General features: G+C 39.6%; 1 protein-coding gene across 6 annotated transcripts in view; it reads right to left on the reverse strand.

The window, feature by feature from the left end:
* Positions 1-23,269, reverse strand: part of MEIS1 (Meis homeobox 1) — a 142,577-nt gene that overhangs the window by 22,749 nt on the left and 96,559 nt on the right. For all 6 annotated transcript variants that reach the window (XM_049857622.1, XM_049857623.1, XM_049857627.1 and 3 more), the window contains exon 9: positions 2,466-2,542. In XM_049857622.1, the coding sequence (XP_049713579.1) occupies positions 2,466-2,542 (77 nt within the window). The remainder of the gene's footprint in view (positions 1-2,465; positions 2,543-23,269) is intronic.

Raw genomic sequence — 23,269 nt, forward strand, 5'->3', positions numbered from 1 at the left:
TCGTCAAAGTTAAGAAAAACCAACCTGTATTACAAATTCTAGTTAGTTCAGCGAGATTCTCTACCATCAACAAAGCTGTTAAGAGTTGAGACAGCCATCAAATGCAAAGCAACAAAATGCAAGCAAAAGTTAACGTTTACCTCCACAAAGAAATACACAGAACACAAGCATACGGCACACAAGGTGCCGATTAAGGAACAGAAATGTGTTTCTATTCCAAAAAACCTAAAAGTAATTGCTAAGGTATATACCTGCGCAGAATTATACCTGCGCAGAATTGAATATCAGTAGGTTGTTTAGGGCAACATCTTCATATACTTTGAAAAATTATTTAATGTACATGTTACTATAGCTTTTTTAGGGATCTCCTCCCCCCCCCCCACCTTTCTGGTTAAGCATTTGGCTGCTAACCAAAAGGTTGGCAGTTTGCATCCACCAGTCGCTCCTTGGAAACCCTATGGGGCAGTTCTACTCTGTCTTACAGGGTTGCTATGAGTTGGCAGCAGGTTTGGGTTTTTTTGGAACTACAAATTAAGAAAGATTCTGATCACTGACTAAAAACTGTCAGTGTATCTCCAACACAGATTTTGCACAGAATCTGGAAAACTAACGTCTATTTTTGGGTCTCACAGAACCTTCTTCCTGCCTTAGCATTCACAAGAGATGTACCACGAGGTTGTGCACCCAAGGAAAGCAACTTGTACTGGAATGCGTTCCCTGGTAACCATGTTTACGGATGGAGTTTGCTAGCAACCCTGAGGAGGAAGGGAGATGGCATGTGTGATACATCACCTGAATGGCAGCACAGCTTTTGCTTCCCTTAATTAGAGAGCTCGCCCTGCCACTCCTTTGCCCTCAGACCAGAACATTTCCCAGGGAAATGCAACCTTCGTACAGCCTCACCATCAGTGTAAGTAAAAAAAAAAAAAAAAAAATGTGGATTTAGGTGTGCATCTCAAAGTGGCCTACCCTCTAATCTCGTCTAGAACTATCTGAAAGATTAAATTCAAATATGTGGTATCCACTGACTTGAAAATGAAGACACAACAAAGCAGATGAAAACAAGAAAACAAAAACAACTCAGCAGCAACATGACTTCTGGTAACACACGTAGATATAGTAAGCTTTCCATTTGTTCCCTATCCACTGACTGAAAGGGCCGCTGCAAAAATGGATCTCCCAAGGCTGCAGTAAGGTCATAGAAATTGATAACCCTTACAAGCAACGCTTATGTGAGTCTGTCTGTGTCTTGCAGATAGTGCACTTTGTAAATTAATCCTCCAAAGGCAAATATATTGTAAGTAGCTTGTTATCTCTCAAATACTAAATTGAAGAATACATGGGATTATATTGACAGAAATTACATTTTCTGTAATGGTGTTTAATATATCTGAAATCTCTCCCAAAGGTTCCCAGGCTCTCTAACAGAGAAGGGTCTGTTAATGTAGGTGCAATGGACATCAAGAACAAATTTATTCACCAAAATGGATTAGGCCATGTAATCAGAGATTCTGTAATATTAATCTCTGACACTTATTGAACAGAAAGTAATACTTCTGTCTGCAAACTGGCTTTCCCAGCTCTCCCCTTTCCCCAACCAGGCTTTGGGCCTTTTCTGGATTTTACTTCAAAGAGGATAAGGTTTCCCCATCATAAACACTAATCTAAAAATATTAGGACAATTAATTAGATACACTTAGGTTTAGAGGATATTGGATTTCGATACCCTTCAAATATGACACTAGCCCTGGGTGATTATATGAAACCTGGCTTTCAGCACACTCAGAAAGTAATAAATCATACTTTCTCAAAGCCTTGTTGCCACATCATCGCACATTAAGTCAGAATATTGTTGGCTGGTGCTTGGTATGTAATCGCAGCTTCTCCCAAATCAGAAATTTACACATTTATTTAGAAATAGTATTGCACAGCCCTGAAATACATCAGGTTTGAATAGCTTCAAAGCAGAAACATAAATAATTTCTCCCTTTCAATATATTGGAGATAAGAGAAAAGGGGAGATCATCCTTGAAAACACAGCCCTAGCAAAATCTAACTGAATTTAGTTATTCAATGAATATAAAACCTGACTGATATGGGATGGTGGATTTTCTTGTTTCCTAGAGAATAGGATGATGCCATTCTGTGTATCGATTATCCTGACTGGGGGAGGAGCCATTGAGAGAGACACATTTACAGAGCCAATGGTGAATGCGAATTAAACACATACCTATGCTACATACAAAATGCGCCAATTTAGCAAGGAAGTGGGAAGTGATACAATGTTTCATTTTCCTTATTACCAAGCCTCTCACCTATCAGTCAACTGTTTGTGTTCAACTTTGGATCAAAAAGCCACCAGAAAAGCAGCAACAACTGGGTGTGTCTTCTTAATGCAAAGCATGAGCTACAGATTGCCAAAGGGGAGACCAGATTACAGGTAAACACGAAGCCAAATTACTTACCAATTGTTCACTTGAAGAATGGTGAGTCCCGTGTCTTGTGCCAACTGCTTTTTCTGTTCTTCAGAAGGGTAAGGATGCTGAAAGAGAACAAAAAAGATACGCGTACATCAGGCAATATTCAGGCCATTTTGTCAATAACCTAAGTGTCTAGTGAAGTCTATAATTAAAGGTAAAAATGCTGAGGTGTGTCACTGTTATTAATGGAATACTACATCATCTAATTAATGGCAGTAAAAGACAAGCCAATTACAAAGATTAGTGAAGTGTATAAATAGCTACTTAGGATACTTGCAGAACCTTGATACTGAGTTTATCCTTTAACAGGTTTATTTGTTGCAAACACAAAGTTTAGTATGTTTCTCACTGTATTTTATAGGATTAAAATATGAGCAAGCCTTTTGTTTTACCATATAAAAACATATCACCCTGACTTAATATTTTTATGGAACCTTGGACTTAACTATTTAAACCAATGATCTCAGTTGAGGCCCCCAGTTGTTAAGCACCTTGTCAGTGTGACACTCTCCTTCCAAAATACCACATTGCCAGATACAAATATCAAAATATTAAAAACAAACAAACAAAAACCACTATTCACTTAGCTCTTCTCCAATGCACAAACCAACAAAATCCAACCAGAGTTGGTTTCCATATCTGAATGTCAACACATGCTGGGATTCTGAACTCAGGCCAATATAAGGTCAAAGACTAGCATATTTTGCATGCCAAGAACAAGCCCAGCTATGTTCCTCATGAATTACAGTGGATAAAGGGTATTGCAGGATAAGATAATAAAATGAAACCCATGCCTCCCCATAAGAAGGTTTAGAATTCTACTGAGATTAATTCTGGCACACTTTTTGTTCAATAATTATATCTAAATTTGAAATATACATTTCTAAAACCTGGGGAATGCACTGAGAGCATGATTTCCATCTATGGAGACACTGGCTAGCTTAAAACAAAGCATTCAAATAAACTCTCCCAAGATAAAACTGTTCTGAGAGTCAACCCTCTGTTCTACTATAAACGGAAAAGGGCACCCCGAACTCTCAATTTAACTATCTGTGCCATCGCAACTAAATTCTGGTCTATTGAAAGCTAATTAACATAGTTTTTAGTCTCATTAATAATGTCTGATTAGATGCTAAAAAGGCTGAATAATGACCACTTCAGGGCTCTTATGTGTAAGTTTAAATATTTCTGTTTCTATACACATGGGATTTGTTTGTGGAGAGCAGAGATACAGGAATTTTTCCCATAAGCATTGTCTTTGATTGTCACTTAATCAATAAATACACGATTAGAATAAGGCTTTGCTTTCATGGAATATAGTGTCTTTCTCTAAAGAGCTCCTAGTATATTACAGACAGGATGGTAATTAATCCCCATTATATCCCTTTGAGGGACATAAATGGAATCCATCATCCCTCCTGTTTTACAGGTGAGGAAACTGGCCAGGGGAAGCACTGGTAAGCAATAGACACGAGTCAGTGATACTTCCTGTGTCCACTTTCAGTGTTTAAGCCTCATCCCGACAGAAGGATGCAGCAAACACCTGTCATAATCCTCATTAATGCCTCTTGCTCAAAAAACCACCTGCTTACCACAGCCTGCAAGGTCCCCCCAACATCCAGCCCTGCCCACCTCTCAGACTTTATCTCCTGTGCCTCACCACCATGCCACCCCTCTGCCCAGCTATTCTGTCCTCCTTTCTGTTCTTCCAACATGCCAAGCTTGTTCCTATCACTCAGGCTCTTGCTCTATTGTCAGTTTCAGGTCTCAGCTCAACCATCAAGCTTTTCCCAGCTCACTTACCACCACCCCACCTTATCACTCTCCCATCAACCTTTCTCTTAGTTCCCTGATAATCTCTCCCTGAGACACCTGTTTAAATTATTTTTTCCCTCTTTGGTGTGTCTCTTCCCAGTCGATTAAACCAAAAAACCAGTTGCTGTTGAGTCGATTGTGACTCATGGCAACCGTACGTGCATCAGAGTAGAGCTGTGCTCCACAGGATTTTCAGTGGCTGATTTTTTTTTTTAAAGTAGATGGTCTTTCTTCTGAGAGGTCTCTGAGTGGACTTAAACATCCAAATTTTCAGTTAGCAGCTGAGCAATTAACTGTGCAACTCTAAAGTCCTTTCCTATCTTGCTCACCATCCTCAAAACTCTGACTAGCGCATAACAGAAAATCAGTGAATAGCTAGCTGTCAAAGGAATGAATGGCTATTGCTTGCCATGATACACAGATACTCTCCACTCAGATACAACATCAAATCTATAATAAAAAATTTTCAAAGCCTACAGGAAGCATGAACAATCCAATTTGAGGTCTACTATACTACTTTCCTTACATCATTTCTAAGTGATGTCAACTCACTCTTTTCAAATAAAAGCATTCAAGCCTCATAATAAGCTAAAATCGTAGGTAGCAATCAGCCTGCTCAAGGTAATGCTACTCATAGTAACCAAAACAACTGGATACTGAGCTAAAAGAAATCCACAATGGAGAAAAGATTGAAGTTGTCAAGGATTTCATTTTACTTGGATCCACAATCAACACCCATAGAATCAGCAGTCAAGAAATCGAAGGACGTATTGCATTGGGCTAATCTGCTACAAAAGACTCTTTAAAGTGTTTAAAAGCAAACCAAATATGTCACTTTGAGGACTAAGGTACACCTGACCCAAGCCACGGTATTTTAATCACCTAATATGCATGCGAAAGATGGATGATGAATCAGGTAGACCAAACAAGAATTGTTGTCTTTGAGTTATGGCGTTGGCAAAGAATATTAAATATATCATGGACTGCCAGAAGAATGAACAAGTCTGTCTTGGAAGAGTACAGTCAGAATGTTGTCGCAAAGATGGTGAGACTTCATCTCATGTACTTTGGACATGTTATCAAGAAGGACCAATCCCTGGAGAAGGACATCATGCTTGGTAATGTAGAGGATCAGGGAAAGAGAGAGATGAAGGTCCTCGACGAGATGGATTAGCACCGTGGCACCAACGAGGAGCTCAAGCATAGCAGCGACTGTGAGAGTGGGGCAGGACCAGGCAGTGTTTCCTTCTGTTGTACGCAGGGTCGCTAGGAGCCAGAACCAACTCAACGCCACCTAACAACAACAACTCTAAGGTTTAAAATATAACTCCTACTCCATAAAGGTTTGCCACATGATGCAGACGAAATGAATCTTTTTATCCCATGAACAGAATATTGAATTATGGTTTGGTACATAGTAGTTCCATGCTGGCACTAGTTAAAGAATCATAGGTAGGTATACATGATCCTATTAAACTGTGTCATTTATGCTGGCACTCACTAACTATGTGACTTTGAACATATGTTCAACTTTTCGAATCCTCAGTTTTGCCATCTAAGTTCTAAGAGCCATAGAAGTTAAAGGTTACTCAAGCTAGCAGTTTTTATATTACTAACCACCTAGAATATAAACTCAGTTTTGAAATATGCAAATTATAGCATCCATCTGTTGGTACTATTTACCATATAAAGTTGCAGATTGATGTACACAAGCAGTGTCCTCTCTATGGCATTTTCTGTAACATTATCTTGCTTACAGCTTTCCAGGTCCTGTGGAAAATCTCTTTCAGTGATTTTCAACAGAATTAACAAATGTGTCAACATTCCCTTCTCACTATATTTGGATGGCAACACCTTTTGCCCTTTCTTGTTAGTTGTGTCTTACCGTTAGGACCAGAACTGGATAAAAATTAATATTTATGCCATTTATCTTTAGTTACTTTGAAAATTGAGAATTGTCACAGTAATTTATTTCTGCTATGTTTTAAGGGTATTTTTGCATGCCTGTTTGTGAGCAAGTTTTATATACATTCTTATAAAGCAAATGGGATTCACATTTTATTTATGCAAGTGGTATCGGCAAAAATTCTCTTTGGATCATTAAAATTACCTGAGTTGTTACAGCTTCAAAGACCAATGATTTGGTCCTCAAAATTTCAGTGCAAATTTTTGTTGTTTCTTCACATGCTGCAGTCTCTGATTTCATAATTTAAATATCATAAAATAAGAAAGTTCTACCTTTTTTTTCCTCTGTCACTTTTCATGTTATCTAATTTTAAGTAATTGGAACAAACTGTGTCTAATTTCATGCAGCATAATTGCTAGGCAGCCTGGAGCTATAGAGACCCAGCACTCTGTCTCCATTAAGCAATTTTCAGTTGTTCGGGATTTTTTTTTTTTTTTTAATAGAAATGAACAAGCCTGGACAAAATTAAGTGTCACGATAATCTGGCCGTTGTTAAGAAAAAAATAAGGCATCAACAAAATTCCTAAACCCTCCTCTCCAGTGGGTCAACTGAATGCTTTTCTTTTTCTCATAGTTCTTGGCCTTGGCATCCCACAAACTTTCAATTCCCCCCAAAATCTATAATGGCTAGAATCACATGAAAGCCATTACTTCTTGTAGCTAATCCACAGCCAGCCAAAAATTTGCAAAGAAGTAGGCTTTTTAACTGAAATCCAATATGTTTAAATATCTTAAATCCTATGCATCTTTACTAGATAAGCTTTTTGCGGACAGTATGAGTTATTCCTTTGTAGACTTAGAAAAAATAAATAACTTGACAAAAACCCAACATGCCACAGGCAAGGCTGCTGTAAAAACATTCAAAGCCCTGTTGCATTCAGCCGACAAGGCTAGTGAGGGTACTAGGGGTAAAGGCAACCCGTCATTTTGCAAAGGAGAGAAAATAAAGAGTGATCCCTGAGAAGTGCCATTATAAGAAGAAAATGAGAAATTCATTCCAAACCATTGCAACATAGAGCCTGAGTCACCCCCTTGCCATTTTCCTGGACACCTTTGCTGTTATTGCGTCTAAATGGCAAGGACAGTAGTTTGAGAAAGCTCAGTAGGTTCTTGTGAAGGAAAGATGAATTGCACATGCCGGCTACACCAATCCACCTGACCACTTTGGGATATCAAAGCAAATTTGACCACAGTCCAATAGACAGTGACTGGAGACCTCGCCTTTGTTGTGTACATTACCCTCATGCCATTATCTCTTAAAAGCTTAATTATTTGCAAACAATTGATCAAGATGGGAATTTGTGAAAGGATCGGTAAGGGCCACTGGGAGAACTGCCTCGCATTAAGAGAGCAAACAAAATTACCTTTAGATCTTACTATAAGAATTAACGATTGAGACGGGAGAGTTAGGCAGCACAGTAGCTGCAAGGGTTCTTTCTCGAGTGTTTCCCATTTGATCTGCATTAACACCTCAGGAATGAGTGAAAGCCATAAAACAGTGATTATGTATGGGTAAAGCTCACCCTCCCTTCCAGCATCAAACCAGCACACGTGTATTAGGCTGGCTTGGCTGGGAAAAGAGGAGATGCTGGGCTCAAAGGGAAAGAAGGGGCTTGTAGCCAGTGGAGGCTGAGCGAAAGGGGATAACTCACGCAGTGCTCATCATCCTTTCAGTAATCAACACCCTGACTTCTCCTTTACGGTAGACATCTCAAGCTGAAATATAAACTGCCTGCCTCTCTTCATGTGTTTCTAGATGTAGTATGACTTCTCATAATGACCCAATATCGCAGAGATGGCTTAATAACCCCATCAACAATAAAAAGCGATCCCTAGAGTATGTGCTCAGGGTAATAGAAATAGTTAAAAAATGTCTGAAAAAAAGCCTCAAGTAGCTTATGTAAAACTTCAGTCTGGACAGTCATTTTAACAGCAGCAGAAAGTAACAGAAAGAAAATGGCAACTTCCTAAAGAAAGTTATCTTTGCACAATGCCAATTTTATTTCTTAAGGCTAGGGTGGGAAGGAGGGGGGTGCTGATCTTGGTTATCTGGTATTTAAAAGTTTGTAACACATTGGAAGAAAACGTTTATTTACACAACCAGGCTGGCTTTTTCAGATGAGTATCAATGAGAAGAGAGAAACTCATCAGTAAACACAGATGGAAAATGTCCAGCCTTATATCTTAATGACATCCTTGACCAAATGTACTCCTTTCATCAAATGTTCCACCCTTGGCTGCAAATGTGGATGCCAAGACAGTGATGAACTTTATCTTATCTACCCTGGTAACCAAGTTCCAATAACATTCCCTCCCTCACTGCCTTGTCCACTCTTAACAGCACATCGTAATGGCGCAGAAAATTTGAAAATAATCCTGTACAGAGCTCGCTGGTGAGATAATGGAAGGCTACGCTGCCCCTTCTCAAGCCTCAGATTAGTAATTTCTTGTGACACAGAACTGCCTCTACACCAAAACTGCAAAACAGATATAACAAAGCAATAGAGGTGGAAGCAATTTTCAAGCAAAATGTTACATGCTATACTTTAAAAGGTATGGGAATAGGTACTGGAGGAACTGACCTAACAGGAGAAATTATGGCAACTGTCCAATATCACCCTTAACAAGGCAATGTTCTGTTGCTTGGCTGAATATGTTGGAAGAACAATCTCAGAACTTCTTTTATCCTTTTTCCTCCAGCCCTTTGCCTCCTCCACAGCTAAGTTTAATGCATTAATATAAGTTGACCTTGAGCTAAACTCTGGTATGTGATGGAGAGATACTCCCTTTAAAGAAAAAAAAATCTACTATATATATGGCTTTTAACCATTAAATCTCTGTGCTGTTTTAAAATGTCTACTGAGTTTATGTCACTAAAGGAATACTGTGGAGCTAAATGAAAATAACCAGCTATATATTTGATCTTTAAGAGCATAAGCAGAAACTTGCTAACCAAATATCCAAATATATTTATCGTATTTGCTTAACTTTTTCTTTTGCCAGTACAAACTTCTCCCACTCTAAGCAAACCTGCAGTCCTTCTTCCCTTACACGTCGACTATGAATAGCTTACATTGTGACAATTACATTGATCTAGGATACTTTTTCCTTTAAAAAAATCCATAATGCTTCCCTATTGTCTTTCAGCTTTATGAATTAGTTTGACTGTTCAGTGAATGCTTTTTTGTCTTCTGACTGCACATTATCAAAGAGACACTTTGTGCCTCTCATTTGCATTACAAAAGCGGTGCACCAGCGCAGTCTAAGAACAGAGCCTGAATGCATAGTAGCTGAGTCCTGTATCCTTACACATGCTGGAATCAAAAGACGAACAGCCATGTGAGTACTGGCTAAGAAGCCAAAAATGTCTGGAGCATCATCAGTGAAGTCACAGGATTTCGACCTGCTTTCTGAATTCTCCACCGATGCTCCTAGATTGCCTGGCTCCTCAGACTAAACGTGCTCCATTTATTGTTTGCTGCTGGCTTTTCCTGCAGCCCAGTTGAGTCATTTTGTAGACAATCCCTCCGGGTTCTTGTATACCCAGCAACAGCCATGAGACGTTGCCAGTGGAGGTGTGCAAGTAGGAAAGTCAGGTAGGAATCTGTAAACTTGATCTTATCACATGAAAATGACCTAACTGGGGAAGGCAAAGTGGAACACTGTAAAATTTCATAACAATCTTTGTTTTTGCACTAATGAGTCTGTCTTTATAATAAGAGCAATGGAAACATTATCTGTAGCCAATTAAAAGAGGCCAATACTAAAAGGCCCTGGCGGCTTCACTTATCTGATCTTTTAATTTCATATAAATATCAGTTAAGCATAAAATAAAAATACTAAGTAAAAAACCAGATGCTTATATTAAGGGATTTCATAGTCCTTTGTACTTGGGATATTTTTAAGCTGCTTGCAATTCTGCAATAATAACCATGTTTTAGATATATTCTTTATTATATATATGCATATATACATATATACATAAAATGAGAAACCCTGGTGGCGTAGTGGTTAAGTGTTATGGCTGCTAACCAAAGGGTCAGCAGTTCAAATCCGCCAGGTGCTCCTTGGAAACTCTATGGGGCAGTTCTACTCTGTACTATAGGGTCACTATGAGTCGGAATCGACTGGACGGCAGTGGGTTGGGTTTGGTTTCGGTTATACACAAAATGAATAGATCTAAAACATTATATCTATCTATACATATATATATAGAACAGGAATATTTTAAAGCATATATATAATAAAGAATAGATCTAAAACACTATATATATGTATATACCCTGGTGGCGTAGTGGCTAAGAGCTACAGCTGCTAAACAAAAGATTGGCAGTTGGAATTCACCAGTTTTTTTTTTTTTTTGGTTATATATATAATGTTTTAGATCTATTCTTCATATTTTATATATATATATGTATATATACACACATATACAAAAACCAAAACCCAGTGCTGTCAAGTGGTCACTATGAGTCGGAATCGACTTGAAAGCAATTGGTTTTTTATATATATATACTTTAAAATATTCCTCTTCTATGTATACAAAAACAAAAACTGCCATTGAGTTGGTTCCAACTCATAGCAATCCTATAAGACAGAGCAGAACTGCCCCATAGGGTTTCCAAGGAGTGCCTGGTGGATTCGAACTGCCGACTCTTAGGTTAGCAGCTGTAGCACTTAAACACTATGCCACCAGGGTCTCCATATATATAACAGGAATATTATAAAGTATGTATATATATATATGTGATATAAAATTTAGACTCTAATTTAGCAATTCCTTATAATCTCCTCCTAAAAGTATTAAAATTCATGAAGAGTGCTCAAATTATTTTGTACAATTATGATTATTAATAAAGTTCCTGAATATTGATTTTCTCAGAAGACCACTGCTCTGAAAGGAAACACAAATATGTCCATTAAGAAAAACAGGATGGGAGGAACAGGGGAGGGGAGGGGCGTGGGGAGAATCCATGCTTCACTTTTAAGTGTCTGAATTATTTTAAATAATAGCTCATTTGAACTCTTACTATTTTTAGGCAGTACAAATAGTACGACAAACACACTACATACATTATCTCACATCCTTTTAGAACCCCCCGCCCCCAAGTAGGGACTGTGCTTGGCTGCCTTTCACAGATGAGAAAGCTGAGCCTTGGCCAGGTCAGAAAACATGCACATAGCTACTCAGGGCTGAGGCCAGGTCTGTCCTAGCCTGAGTCTCTCCACTTGGCTGCATTCCCACTGATATTTCTTTGCCATTTCTTCATCCCTTTTATTTTAACCTAAATATTTTTAAACCAAAACTATATTACTGTATAATGGTACATGAAGAAAGTTACTCATTGTAGTGACTGAATGCTTCTCTACAGTTTTAACAGCCATAATTCAGGGGAGAAATGCCGCCCCACCACCACCACCTCCACCTGCATACCTACTGCTTCCACCCTGCAGGTAAGCATCAAGTGGACGGGATGGTGTTGCGAGGTGGATGTTACTTCACCAGAACCTTGACCTGCATTCTTCCTTGAGCATCCATCCAAAGAGACTTTATTAATAGTAGTTTAGCATTAGTAGAAGTGGTAGAAGTGGTAATCAATCATAGCCTATCGAGATGTGAAGATCTACCAGGCATAGTTACAAATACTTTACAGTATTACTTATTTAATTCTCACAAAAAACCCCATGAGGTGGTTACAACTATTATACCCATTTTACAGATGAGGAAACTTAGGCACAGAAAGGACAATGGACTCTCTCGAATTCACAGAGCTGATTAGTAGAGCTGGGATTTGAAACTTGGGGGTAACCTATAAGTTGGGAAGACTTTCTTCCAAACTTTTTTGTTTTTTTGTATAGTGAATGGAGCAATTCCACATCCTTCCTGATGAGTCAGTCGTGAATACATATGATGATTACTACGTATTACATGGAGACGCCACTGCAGTAAGACCTGCGAAAACTAGAACCTGTGGAAGAAGGAAATCTGTCAGAGAAGGAAACACCAAATACTTTCCACTAAAATCAGAAATAGAAAAGTGGTAAGACTGTGCCTGTCAAAGGCAGAAAACTTGGGAGATTGGGAAAAACAAGGCAGTTTTGAGAGCCGTCAAGTTTTGACTCTCACGATTTTCACTGTATTACCTTTCTGTGTGTGTGTGCGTGCATGTGTGTGTGTGTGTGTGTTCTATTCCTACAACTCAGTTCTGTTAATGGAAGCAATAGTAGATTTCTCTAGAAGATAGAAAACTCAGTGAAAACTAACACGCCTGTCACTCCGTTAATGCTCACAGCATTGCATCTAAGTGTGGGAATGACAGTAGGTTACACACCAGAACGCTCTGTGAGGGTCATAGAAACAGACAACTCCTGTCCCATCCAAACAGCCACACTACAATATGCCTTAACTTGTCTGTTTTGAAATAAATTACGTACTTTTTGCCAATTACTTTCATTTCTTATGTGGTTCTTAATCAAATATGAGTGAAATTACATTTGGAAGCATTTCATTTCGGTAGAATAATAATAAAAACACATGAACGCTATTCCCAGTCATGACGCAACTAATTCTGTGCCCAATAAATGTTTGCTGTAGGAATGACTGAGAGCTATTGAAGGTAGAGGCACCAAAAGTGCACAGCCAGCATTCGTAAATAGATCACTTCAGATAAACATCAGAAAACTAACAGCCCCATTCTGGCAATTACTCATCCTTCTCACTCAATTCTACAAATCCTAAAACAGTGCAGATTTTATTTATTTTAATTAACTGACATTTATATAATGTTTACCCTGTGCCAGGCACTGTTCTAAATGCTTTACAAGAATTACCTCATTTAATCCTTACAACAAATCTATGAGGTAAGTGTTCTTACCTCTGCTTTACAGACAGGGAAACTGAGGCACAGACTCTGAGTGACTGCAGGTAGGATGGAGCTGGGATTAAGCCTCAAGCATTCTGGTCTCACAGTCCATGCTCTTTCCTACTGTGTTAGTCAGCTTTTCTTTCTTCGCATGAATGTAAAATTTCCCCTAAAGTTTCTCCAAAATCCACTCAATGCTGTTGGGTTTATTTGTGGCAAAAGATCCCTTCCCACTCTCCAATTCCAGTGTAATGAAATTCAAGGTCTCCGTCTTAAAGGGGCCTCACACAGGACTGAAGAAAGGATAAAGGAGATTGTTGAAACAAACAGGCTCTTCCCCTAAGAGTTTCACTTTAACAGATAAAACAAAACAACAGCACACCATATTGGACCACTTTTTTGAAGAGAAAGTTCATGACCACTTTCTACAATAAGCTCCAATAAAGTAAGGATCTTTTTCAAACTACGTACAGCTCGTCTCTGCTATTTCAGAGAGCACGCCAGCTAAAACGAGACCTATCACCAACCCAAACAACACTTTTGCACTTTAAAAATCAAAGTGAGACGGTTCTGAAACCATTAAGAAAAAAAGACAAGGAAGACGAAATACAACCACGCTCTTTCAGAATGAGTGTGTTGACAGTAATCATTACTGCCTTTACAGATGCCCTGTTTGGTATTAAATATTCAGGAAGAATCCTTGTGTAAAGAATAAAGCATCTACAAATTAGGAGCAAAAACAGCACATTTGGTGAGATGCCTGAGACAGAGAAAGATGGAGACAGGGAGAGAGACAGAATCCGCATTGCTCCCAATATGACTAAGGACCCCTGGAACTGGTGCTCATTCTCCAGTGCTAATTTTCCCACTTAAATTACAGTGATGGTGTAGCCTCATCTCATTAGAGATCATTGTCCCCAGTAGACAGTTGTGTTTATGGGGGTACTCTGGCTGTTCCACACCTGCTGATCAGGTTGCTATGTGATCAAGCCTGCATACAAACAGCAGACTCGAGCTTGCTGGACTGCAACTGATGAGCCCGGGCTAATTCAGGGGTGATTATGTAGTTTACTGGACCACTAAACCTCTTTAAGCTTGTAATTACTGCCTATTTGAGTAAAGAACATTCAAAAGCAATTCACTGCATCATGCCGGCCACAGCTGGAAGCAGGCTGCCAGCAGTCTGTGGGGACATTAAAATCTACAGGGACGTGGATGGAAGCCCAGCTAGCAGACACTCTCAGCGGCACCGGCAGCCAAGTGTACGCACATTCCGGCTCACCTCTCCTGACCAAGCTTACCATTAAAGGTGCAATGAAAACTATAGAGCAGCCATAAAGATGACAAATAATGGAATGTAATGGTGCAAACTACATTTTAATGATTTTCCCCCTTTGTAAAGCTAAAATTTGAAAAGTCTTTTCACAATGCTGAAGAGAGAGGGAAAGAGAGAGAGAGTGCTTTAAATAATAGACACTGCTGAGATTTACCGTGTGCTTGCTAAAAGTTCCATCCAAAAATACCAACTGGAAAACAAGATGCCTACTTTTTATGCATTATAACAGAGCTGCAAGGCCTAGTCATTCGATTTCTCTTCTGCCCACTTAGCTGCTGTGTTTATAATCTTAGCTGGGAAAATACTGTTTAGCTAGGTGATTGACATCTCCTCAAGTCACATGTGTAGATTTGTGCTGTTAATGAATTAAAATGCCTCTAAGACACCTGAGTGAAATTTACTTTCAGGAGTCTGAGAATATTTAAATGGGGGGCAGGGGCAGGATCAGTATTTATCAATGTTCTCATTTTCTTTTCCTGTCACCTTAACAACTGCAGTCCTTTTGTATCACAAAAGTGTAAAACATGCTTTGCATTGCTGTGGGTATAATTATGACTTGTCTCTAAGTAACAACAAAAAAAAAAAGACTGGAACTTAATGAAGGGGGATTAAGTTAATTTCTTTTTTAGCTAACAGTTTCCTGTCTCTTAAAATGCAGACCTTGGTGAACAAAACGTTCGGAGAAGAAAAATTAAGCTTTTTATTTCACTAAAATCTCTACTTTGGACTATTGCTATTAAAATATTAAGATGATGTTTATTCTTTAAAAGTATGTAAATTTGGTATTAAATAAAGCCACAGAAATCCTCTCTGACTACTCCATCCAAAGTCCACAGATCCAGGGGGTTTATGTGTTATCTAGACATCATTCTTATTAATATTCATTAGGTTGGTCTGCTTGCATTTTTATAAGCTGGGAGAGAGGCAAAAGAAACAATCAGAATTCTTTAACACACAGGCATTATCAATTCAACATATGCCAAGTAGCAGAGCACCCAGGTCTAAAGTTAAGATTCAAATGTAATTTACCTTTACTAAGCTAATTTTCATGAAAACTCTTCCCTTTACCCATTGTAGTCTAAGCTATTTAATTATCTCCATTTCTCTGTACCACAGTTCAATTTTTAATTTATGAGATTATTCAGCACTATATTTTATCTTGGTTATCAGCAAAATCCTTATCTTGCAATCAAACTAAGGAGGATGTCCCTCAAGGGAAAAAAAAAAAATCTAAAAACTTTAAATTGTTTTAGTAACAAAATTATCTTTATGATCCTTCTTAAGCAAACCTTTTCTAAGTCCCAAAAGCATTTACTGATATGAATTCCCTGTCTGTCTCCAGAGTGGTTATAGGCGGGGGCTAAGTCTTAGTCAAAATTTGGGCAGATCCCCAGTATTTTTTTTCCCCCCAAATTATGCTTTCCCAGTTGATTCACTCTAGCTGGACAGGAAAAGGGTACTGCAGTGGTGGACTTATTTCTGTAGAGTTCTCACAGGTGTTCAGGGAACAACTTAGATGACTGAAAGACAGAGCAGAACCTGTCGCCAGCAAGATTACCAGATGAAGTTGGCAGAAATAAAGGTATTCAATCAAAGTTAATTTGAAGGTCCATTTGGGGTTTTTTTTTTTTTTTTTTTAAGACTTCGTATAACACTTCATATTTTCAAACAGCTCTTGTATATTTCACCAAATTTCAGCTTCACCATCACTTGGAGAGGCTGGAAGGACAGGTAATGTTGCCCCAGGTCTAGAGGAGAAAAACTGAAACTCAGGGTGGACTACATACAAGGTTATCAGGATTCTGTGGTCAATAGGTTGTGGCTCCTAGGCCTGAAACCAAGCCTCTGACTTCTCAGCCTAGCTCACTTTACACTCTACTGAAGCTCAAAGTTTATCTTGTTAATGATAAAATAAAAAGGTGTAGCTTCATCTGCTGGGAATCTATTGCGAGTTAGGGGCTCAGCCTCATTGCCCTATCCCCAGGGTGAAACGAAGACGTAAAATTAAAACAAAACAAAGCAGAATATCTGACAAATTGGCTGTCATAATTTCTAATAAAACTTATCAAAGTAATCTAACTGGTAATACTAAAAAGTCTTAAACAATGGCATTTTTCCCTTCCGCAACAGGCTTTGGAAATATTGTTAATTAATGACTGGTTAGTTTCTTCTTCTTTGAAACAAACAGATTTAGTTTTGTTTTAGTTAATTAATTAAGTTTTTCCTTTGCCATTTCATTAGTGACATAAAGTTGCTAATTACGTATACAAGGGGCCTAATTTTCTTCCTGCCTAAGTCTTCCTAAGAGAAATGAGGCCTGTGTGGAGAGTCATTCACCTGTTTAGGCCAGGAGAGTGGTCATTAAGTCCATTTCTGCTTCAGTGGTGTGGTTACACATTTACAAATGGCAAATCTAAAGGAAAACATTTTAAGCAGTTACTGGTTTCAACAGGTGCAGTTAGGTGGAACGATTTCATTAGATAACTGACGTTTAGGTCCTCGATCCCATACTGACTGTATGATCCTGAGCAAATCATTTCAGCTCTCTGAGCCTCAGTTTCCTCATCAAAAGAAATGGGGGAAACAAAACGGCCTCACCCAGTACCGGTGGTGGTCAAATGAGGCAACATACGTCAAATTGCTCAGCACAGTGGTTGGCATATATTTATCGCTTATCAAGATTACTCAGAATTAGTTTTGCTAATCTGTGTAAAAATACATACATAATATACATAGTTTTCAATTTGCAGGGAAAAGGATCTGAGTAGGTGATTCTTATAAATTTTTTTCTAGTATTTAAATTAGGGTTTAATACTTTCTTGGAATTCTCTTTATTTGGACAAACTCACTTCCAGAACACATAGGCGAGCCCACCTTCACAGGCATGCAGACTGTGTGGTCTCACAGGACCCCGTACATAGACGGGGCCCATGCTTAGCTTACTGTGCTGTCACCAACTCAGAATTCTCAATACATTTTTAAGAAGGGACCCTGAATTTTCATTTTGCACTAAAAGCCCCCACAAATTATGTAGCTGTCCCTGCTAAAAGGAAAGGGAGGTTTTGTTTATCCTCAGCTACAACCCCTCTTGAATTTATTTGAGCTTCACAGAAGTAAATAAACAGTTACTATGTCCTTATTCAAAGAGTGTAAAAAAGGACACACTAAAAAAGCAAGATGCAGGAGATGAGGCGGACAGCGTAGATGTGCTCAGGCCTCAGACAGATGAGTCAGGACACTTAAATGACCCTCCTGTGGCCTTCAAAGGTTCACACACTCCTGTAAGTGCCTAAATCACCCTTGGGGACTGACGGAGGCACTGAGAAAATATTCCACGTTATAAAATCTATGGGGAGAAAAAAAACAATAATCTGGATCCTTCAAGGTGTGAGGCCCATTCTGGCTCACTGGTCTTAGGGATGTTGAGAGCCTTTGTCTTTTGGTGGCTGGAAGTCAGAAGTAGCAATTTGCCTACCTTCCTTGACAGGGGATGAGTGCCACATTTCACAGAAAAGAGTGCTCTCGAGAAAAGGGAGCAGAGAATCTTTTGGCCTGGGCTCCAGCTAGGATAGATCGAGAGTGAGAACTCGCCCTTGCATGCCAACCAAATGCTGCCCTAACTAAAAACAAACCTTGGCAATAAAGTATTTGGAAATCATTTCACTTCCAGCATATTCACAAAAGGAGTTTATCAATAGTTATCATCAATTCATTTGGTCAGACGATTTGGGGGGTGGGGGTATGCTTTCATATTGTTTTTAGGCCTCTTAAGTGGAATTCTACATTTTGTTTAAGGAGGTTGAGACAAATACATAAATAAGCAAACAAAAGAGAAAAGATCATAAGTAATAAGTCATAAATTTTCAGAAACCTCCAGCACATTTGGATTTGGCATCTTACCTCAAACCTAAGATGGCCGCATAGATTTATAAAAATGCAAAATTCCCTTCTTTTGATGAGGCCAAATGATGAACTCGACTATTATATGCATATATTTTGTTTAATGGCTTCATTTATTTTAATAACAAAGAAACTAGATTTTACAGATGAAAGCCTCCCCCTCCCCATGGCTCTAGTGCTACAGGGATTTTAAAAATCTGTGATGTTAACCAATATGTGATAATGGATGCTCTCAGGGGCCCTATTTTATAACATTTTATGCAGTGAATACCTACGCTGAGTGACTACCACCGGAGTGTTTACCCCTATTTTAAGAAGGTACAATTGGGTTGAGCGTCAGAGGGCCTCATGATTGTTCCATGTTTCTGTTCTCTGAACGCATACATGTTCAGTAAACAGTTGGCTGTGGAAATCACAGAACAACAGAATTAACTCACTAAAGATTTATTATAACTGAGGCAAGAAAGTGCTGTTCATGTGATTTCAGAGATAAGAAAATAATTGCATAGACCTCTTTTTCCTCTGTTCAGAAATCAGCCTACAGGGTTTAATATTTTGTGGAAAATCGAAAAAATAAATCACAGCAAGTAGCTTCAGTTTAATTTTTGTTTGATTTCTTCATCACAGTGCATATCTATGGTGAGTCAGGACACCAGCAACTCATCAAAACTAATTCTCATAGGAACAAAAAACACACCACCTCAGACCTTCTCTTTTAGCCACTAAAACTTCCCCATTTGTTCAGAATATATAGCCAGTTTCAGAAAAAGAACGTATGGCTCACTGAAATTCTGGTGAGATGACACAAACCAAAAGAAAAGCAGTCAGCAGTAGTATATTGTTGCTGAGGGCCATACCTAAGAAAATCTAGAACACAACAGATGCAACTTGCCAGCTACGCACAGGATGTCGAGTGATTTTACAGACACTATCTTGGCCCAAGATGGCAGCTCATGATTAATGGCTGCATCATCCTTGGCCCTGCTGCAGTCAGGCCTGGGGTCTGATCCTGACACACAGAGCCTTCGTCCGCAGCCAATCAGCAGATGTAAGCACATAGGCCCTGTCAGGTTGACATATCATTCCTTCGACAGTGTCAGCGAGTATTAATGTTCAATTATCTGTCCTAGAAATGACCCTCGCCTTTATGCATTGTGCAACTGCGCGCATGGCACTCTGGTAAGCCCAAAGACAAGGGCAGAAATGCCCGCAATAAACTAGCTACTGGAACTTGGCTTTCCAACCTTATTATGACATTGCCTTGCGCTACTAAATGGGAGACTATTTTTAGTTCTTTCCCTAATACATGTTTGAAGGGCCTCAGAGCCATTTTATTCATTTGTTCATTTATTTGCCTTTTAGCATGTTTGCTCATCAGTCGTCTTTACTATTTAAGCAGCAAGACTTCAAATGCATCATCTTGTGGCTTGACGATCACATGGAGCCAACTGCTCTTTATGTGTGACAAGGAGCAGTTCATTATGGCTGGGTGCCTTTTTAGTTCGTGAACCCAGGTGTATATCATTTACCATCAAACCAAAATGACAACAGCAGACTCTTCTAGAGCGGTGTCAATTCACGAAGCTGTAGCAATCTGTCCAAGTCAGGCATCCCTACTTCTCACTGCTAAAAATGAGGCCTCTACCAGAGGAATGGTTTAAGAAGCATACCTGAGATCGTCTGGACTGTTAACTTGTACAGTTGCTCAAATATTTAAAAATCTGGCTTGGATTTGTTCTAGTTAAATTCAAGATCTCCCTTTTCTCTCAAAAAACATGGTAAGAAAACATTTTATCTTAGCAGAGAGCTGCATTTGCCTGGTTTTCGTTGAACTCCCATTCAAAGGTTATCAATAACAAGTTTGCAAACTTCTCATACAGCCAGCACTGGAAGATAATGTACAGTAATTGCATGATAACTTCCTCTAAAACTGAGATAAAACCTTTCGTGCAATCTGGAGTTCACCAACCTCAATATGATAGCACAACCTTAAGTAGCTGAGATTGGGGCTCAATGAACTTTCCCCAAGGTGCTAATTTTTAAGGAATAGAAAACGCAACTATTTTCCTGTGAAAAACCCCTAAAAACTCATTTTTCACCTCAATTTTAAAATATGAAAACCAGGTTTATTATGAAATGTACCTGTTAGATGTCTAGTGAGTCCTAGGGCATAGTCTGGTGTATAGCAATATTTCTACGTGTATTCTCATTGCACAGTGAAAAACTCCATTCATTTGTTCATTTATTTTTTTGTCCGCCTACTGTGTTCCCAAGGAACCCTGGTGGTAAGGAACCCTGGTGGTGCAGTGGTTAAATCAATTGACTGCTAACCGAAAGGGTGGTAGTTTGGAACTACCAGCAGCTCCAGGGGAGAAAGGTGTGGCAGTCTGCTTCTGTTGAGATTTACAGCCTCAGAAACCCTATGGGGTCATTATGAGTCAGAATCAACTCCACGGCAGTGGGTTTGGTTTATTGTGTTCCCAAGAGCAATTCTTCCAGCCACTTCCATACTCTTCCAGTTCCCAGTCCTACTCCTTGAGCCTTCAGAGTTGACTTTGCCTCCTGGTTTGCTAAAATATTGGGGAGGAGAAAAGTACCCAAGACTTCCCCCTTCACCACTTCTAAATTTCTCCACCTTCATCGTCCTCTCCTGGTTCACACTTAATTGGTAAGCTCTTACTCAGAGACACTGTCCCATTACCCTCCCCGCCAGCACCCCGCACTGACAACTTGCTCTTGATCTTAGCTCCATTAATCAGTCCTTCTCCACTTTTACCTTCAAAGGTTCCTTTTCTATTGCCTAAATGAAAAAAATTAGGCTGTACATTAATTAACAAGCTCTCTGGAACATAGCACCAATTCCATGAATACCAGTAATAGTTGACTTTTAGATCTATGTGCAAAGATATTCAAATCTCCCTTCTCCTAAATCTTACAAGAAAGAAAAGAAAAACCTTCCTTTCTTGTCACCACCTCCCCAAGGTCTTACCCAAACTGTACCCTTCACCATACTTCCTCAAGTGATTGCAAAAGGGTCTACCCTTTCTGTCTCTATTGCAGTATCATCTGCACACTCCATAACACAACTTCTGTCCCCTCCCAAGGCCTGAAATAGCTCTTTCGAAAGTCACTGATGATGTCCTAATTCCTACACAAGAATCTTTCTCAGTCCCCCAACTTCATAAAACTTCCACGGTGTGGTCACCTCTTTTGAAGCTTTGCTCACTCGTTTGGTCAACGGACATTATCCAGCATCTCCAATATGGTTCTAAAGATGGAGAGATGAAAGGTTAAACCCTGACCTCTAGGTAGGGAGGTGGCATGTAAATAAACAGTCGCTGTGATAAGTTCTCTCTATCAGAGGCCCCATCAAGGTGCCATGGGTCTGATGGCAGGAGTTATTTCCTCTCTTCTGGGAGGACCAGGACTGGCTTGCCCAACAAGTAATGACAGTTGAGATAAGATGTGAAGGATGCAGAGGAAAGTGTCAAGTGGAGAAGGGGTCACAGAGGTGACACAATCCAGAGGAGGAAACAGCATGTTCAGGTGCACAGAGTACAAGACCAAAGGGCACCTGTAGGGAGTAGGAAGCCCTCTGGCTTGGCTGCAGCGTGATGCTGGGAGGGTGTACGGAAATGGTAAGAGAAGACTCTAGGCACTCAGCGGCTGGTGTCAGATCTCAAAGCATCCTTGAATGGCATGCCAAGGATGTGTGACTTGTATCCTAAGGGCAGTAGGGACAATCAAAGGATTTTAAGTGAGAGGGAAACTTGGTCAAGTTTTTGTTTTAGAAAAAGCACTCTAGTGGCAAAATGAAGGATGGCTGGTAAAGGATCAGTATTAGAGCCAGGAAGATGAGTAGGAAAACAGGCAAGCAGGAGACAAGCCCTGACCTGAGGCAGTGGACAAGAAGCTGGAAAAGCGTTCAAGAGGGAGAAATGATGTGACTCAGGGAAAAAGTAACTACCTTGAAGGGGGAAGGAGAGGGAGCCTTCTGGGGTGACTCCTAGGTCCATGGTGATGTCATTAACTCAGAAGCAAATGCCAGGAAGGGTAGCCAGTTTGAGGACCATGATGAATTCAGTGTAGGGCATGGGGTCTTTGACTTTCTTACCGTTCCATTTTCCTTTCTTAGAACAGTAAAGCGTTGGTGCTGGAAGGGACCACAGGATAAGTTCATATGGCAAAAGACCTCCGTGCCTACTCTCGTTTCTTTCTCTAGACAGCCCCTAAAATAGGCACCCTCCAAGCTCTGTGCTTGGCCCCTCCTTTGTCTCTCACCAGTCTCTGGCTCTAGGACTTCATACACATTTCTAACTTCAGCACAGACAGCACCAGAGCCTCATGCTCTCACCAAGGCTGCAGAAATCCCACCTCCAACTATCTGCCATACAGCTCACGTGATGTCCTATCAGTACCAGACTTGCTGCAGATCCCAGACTGAACGCCTCACCTTTCCCTAAAACCAGTCGTTACAGTGACTCAGTAGATGGTCCTAGAAAGAATGGGAGAAAAATGTAGAACAAAGCTCAAACTCCTAAAAAACAAACAATAAAAAAAGCCAGACTTACTGGACTGGTAGAGGCTAGGTGAACCCCGGAGATTATCATCCTGGGATAACCCTTAAACTTGGAACTCAAACCATTGCCAGAGGTCACTTTTCAGCCAAGTGACAAATTAGCCCATAAAATAAATAATGTCACTGGTTAGTACTGTGGTCCTCTAAATAATCGTCTAAATGAAGCCCAATGGAAAACATTTTCCCTAGACCAAAGACAAGGTCAGTGGGGACAAGGAAGCTAGATTACAGGAAACTGAACAACCAGAATGGAAATAATGAGAATGCCGATATATTGTGAAAAATGTAAACAATGTCACTGAATAATATATAAAGAAATTGTTAAATGAG

This window comes from Elephas maximus, chromosome 17 (assembly GCF_024166365.1).
Source record: "Elephas maximus indicus isolate mEleMax1 chromosome 17, mEleMax1 primary haplotype, whole genome shotgun sequence".
NCBI lineage: Eukaryota > Metazoa > Chordata > Mammalia > Proboscidea > Elephantidae > Elephas > Elephas maximus.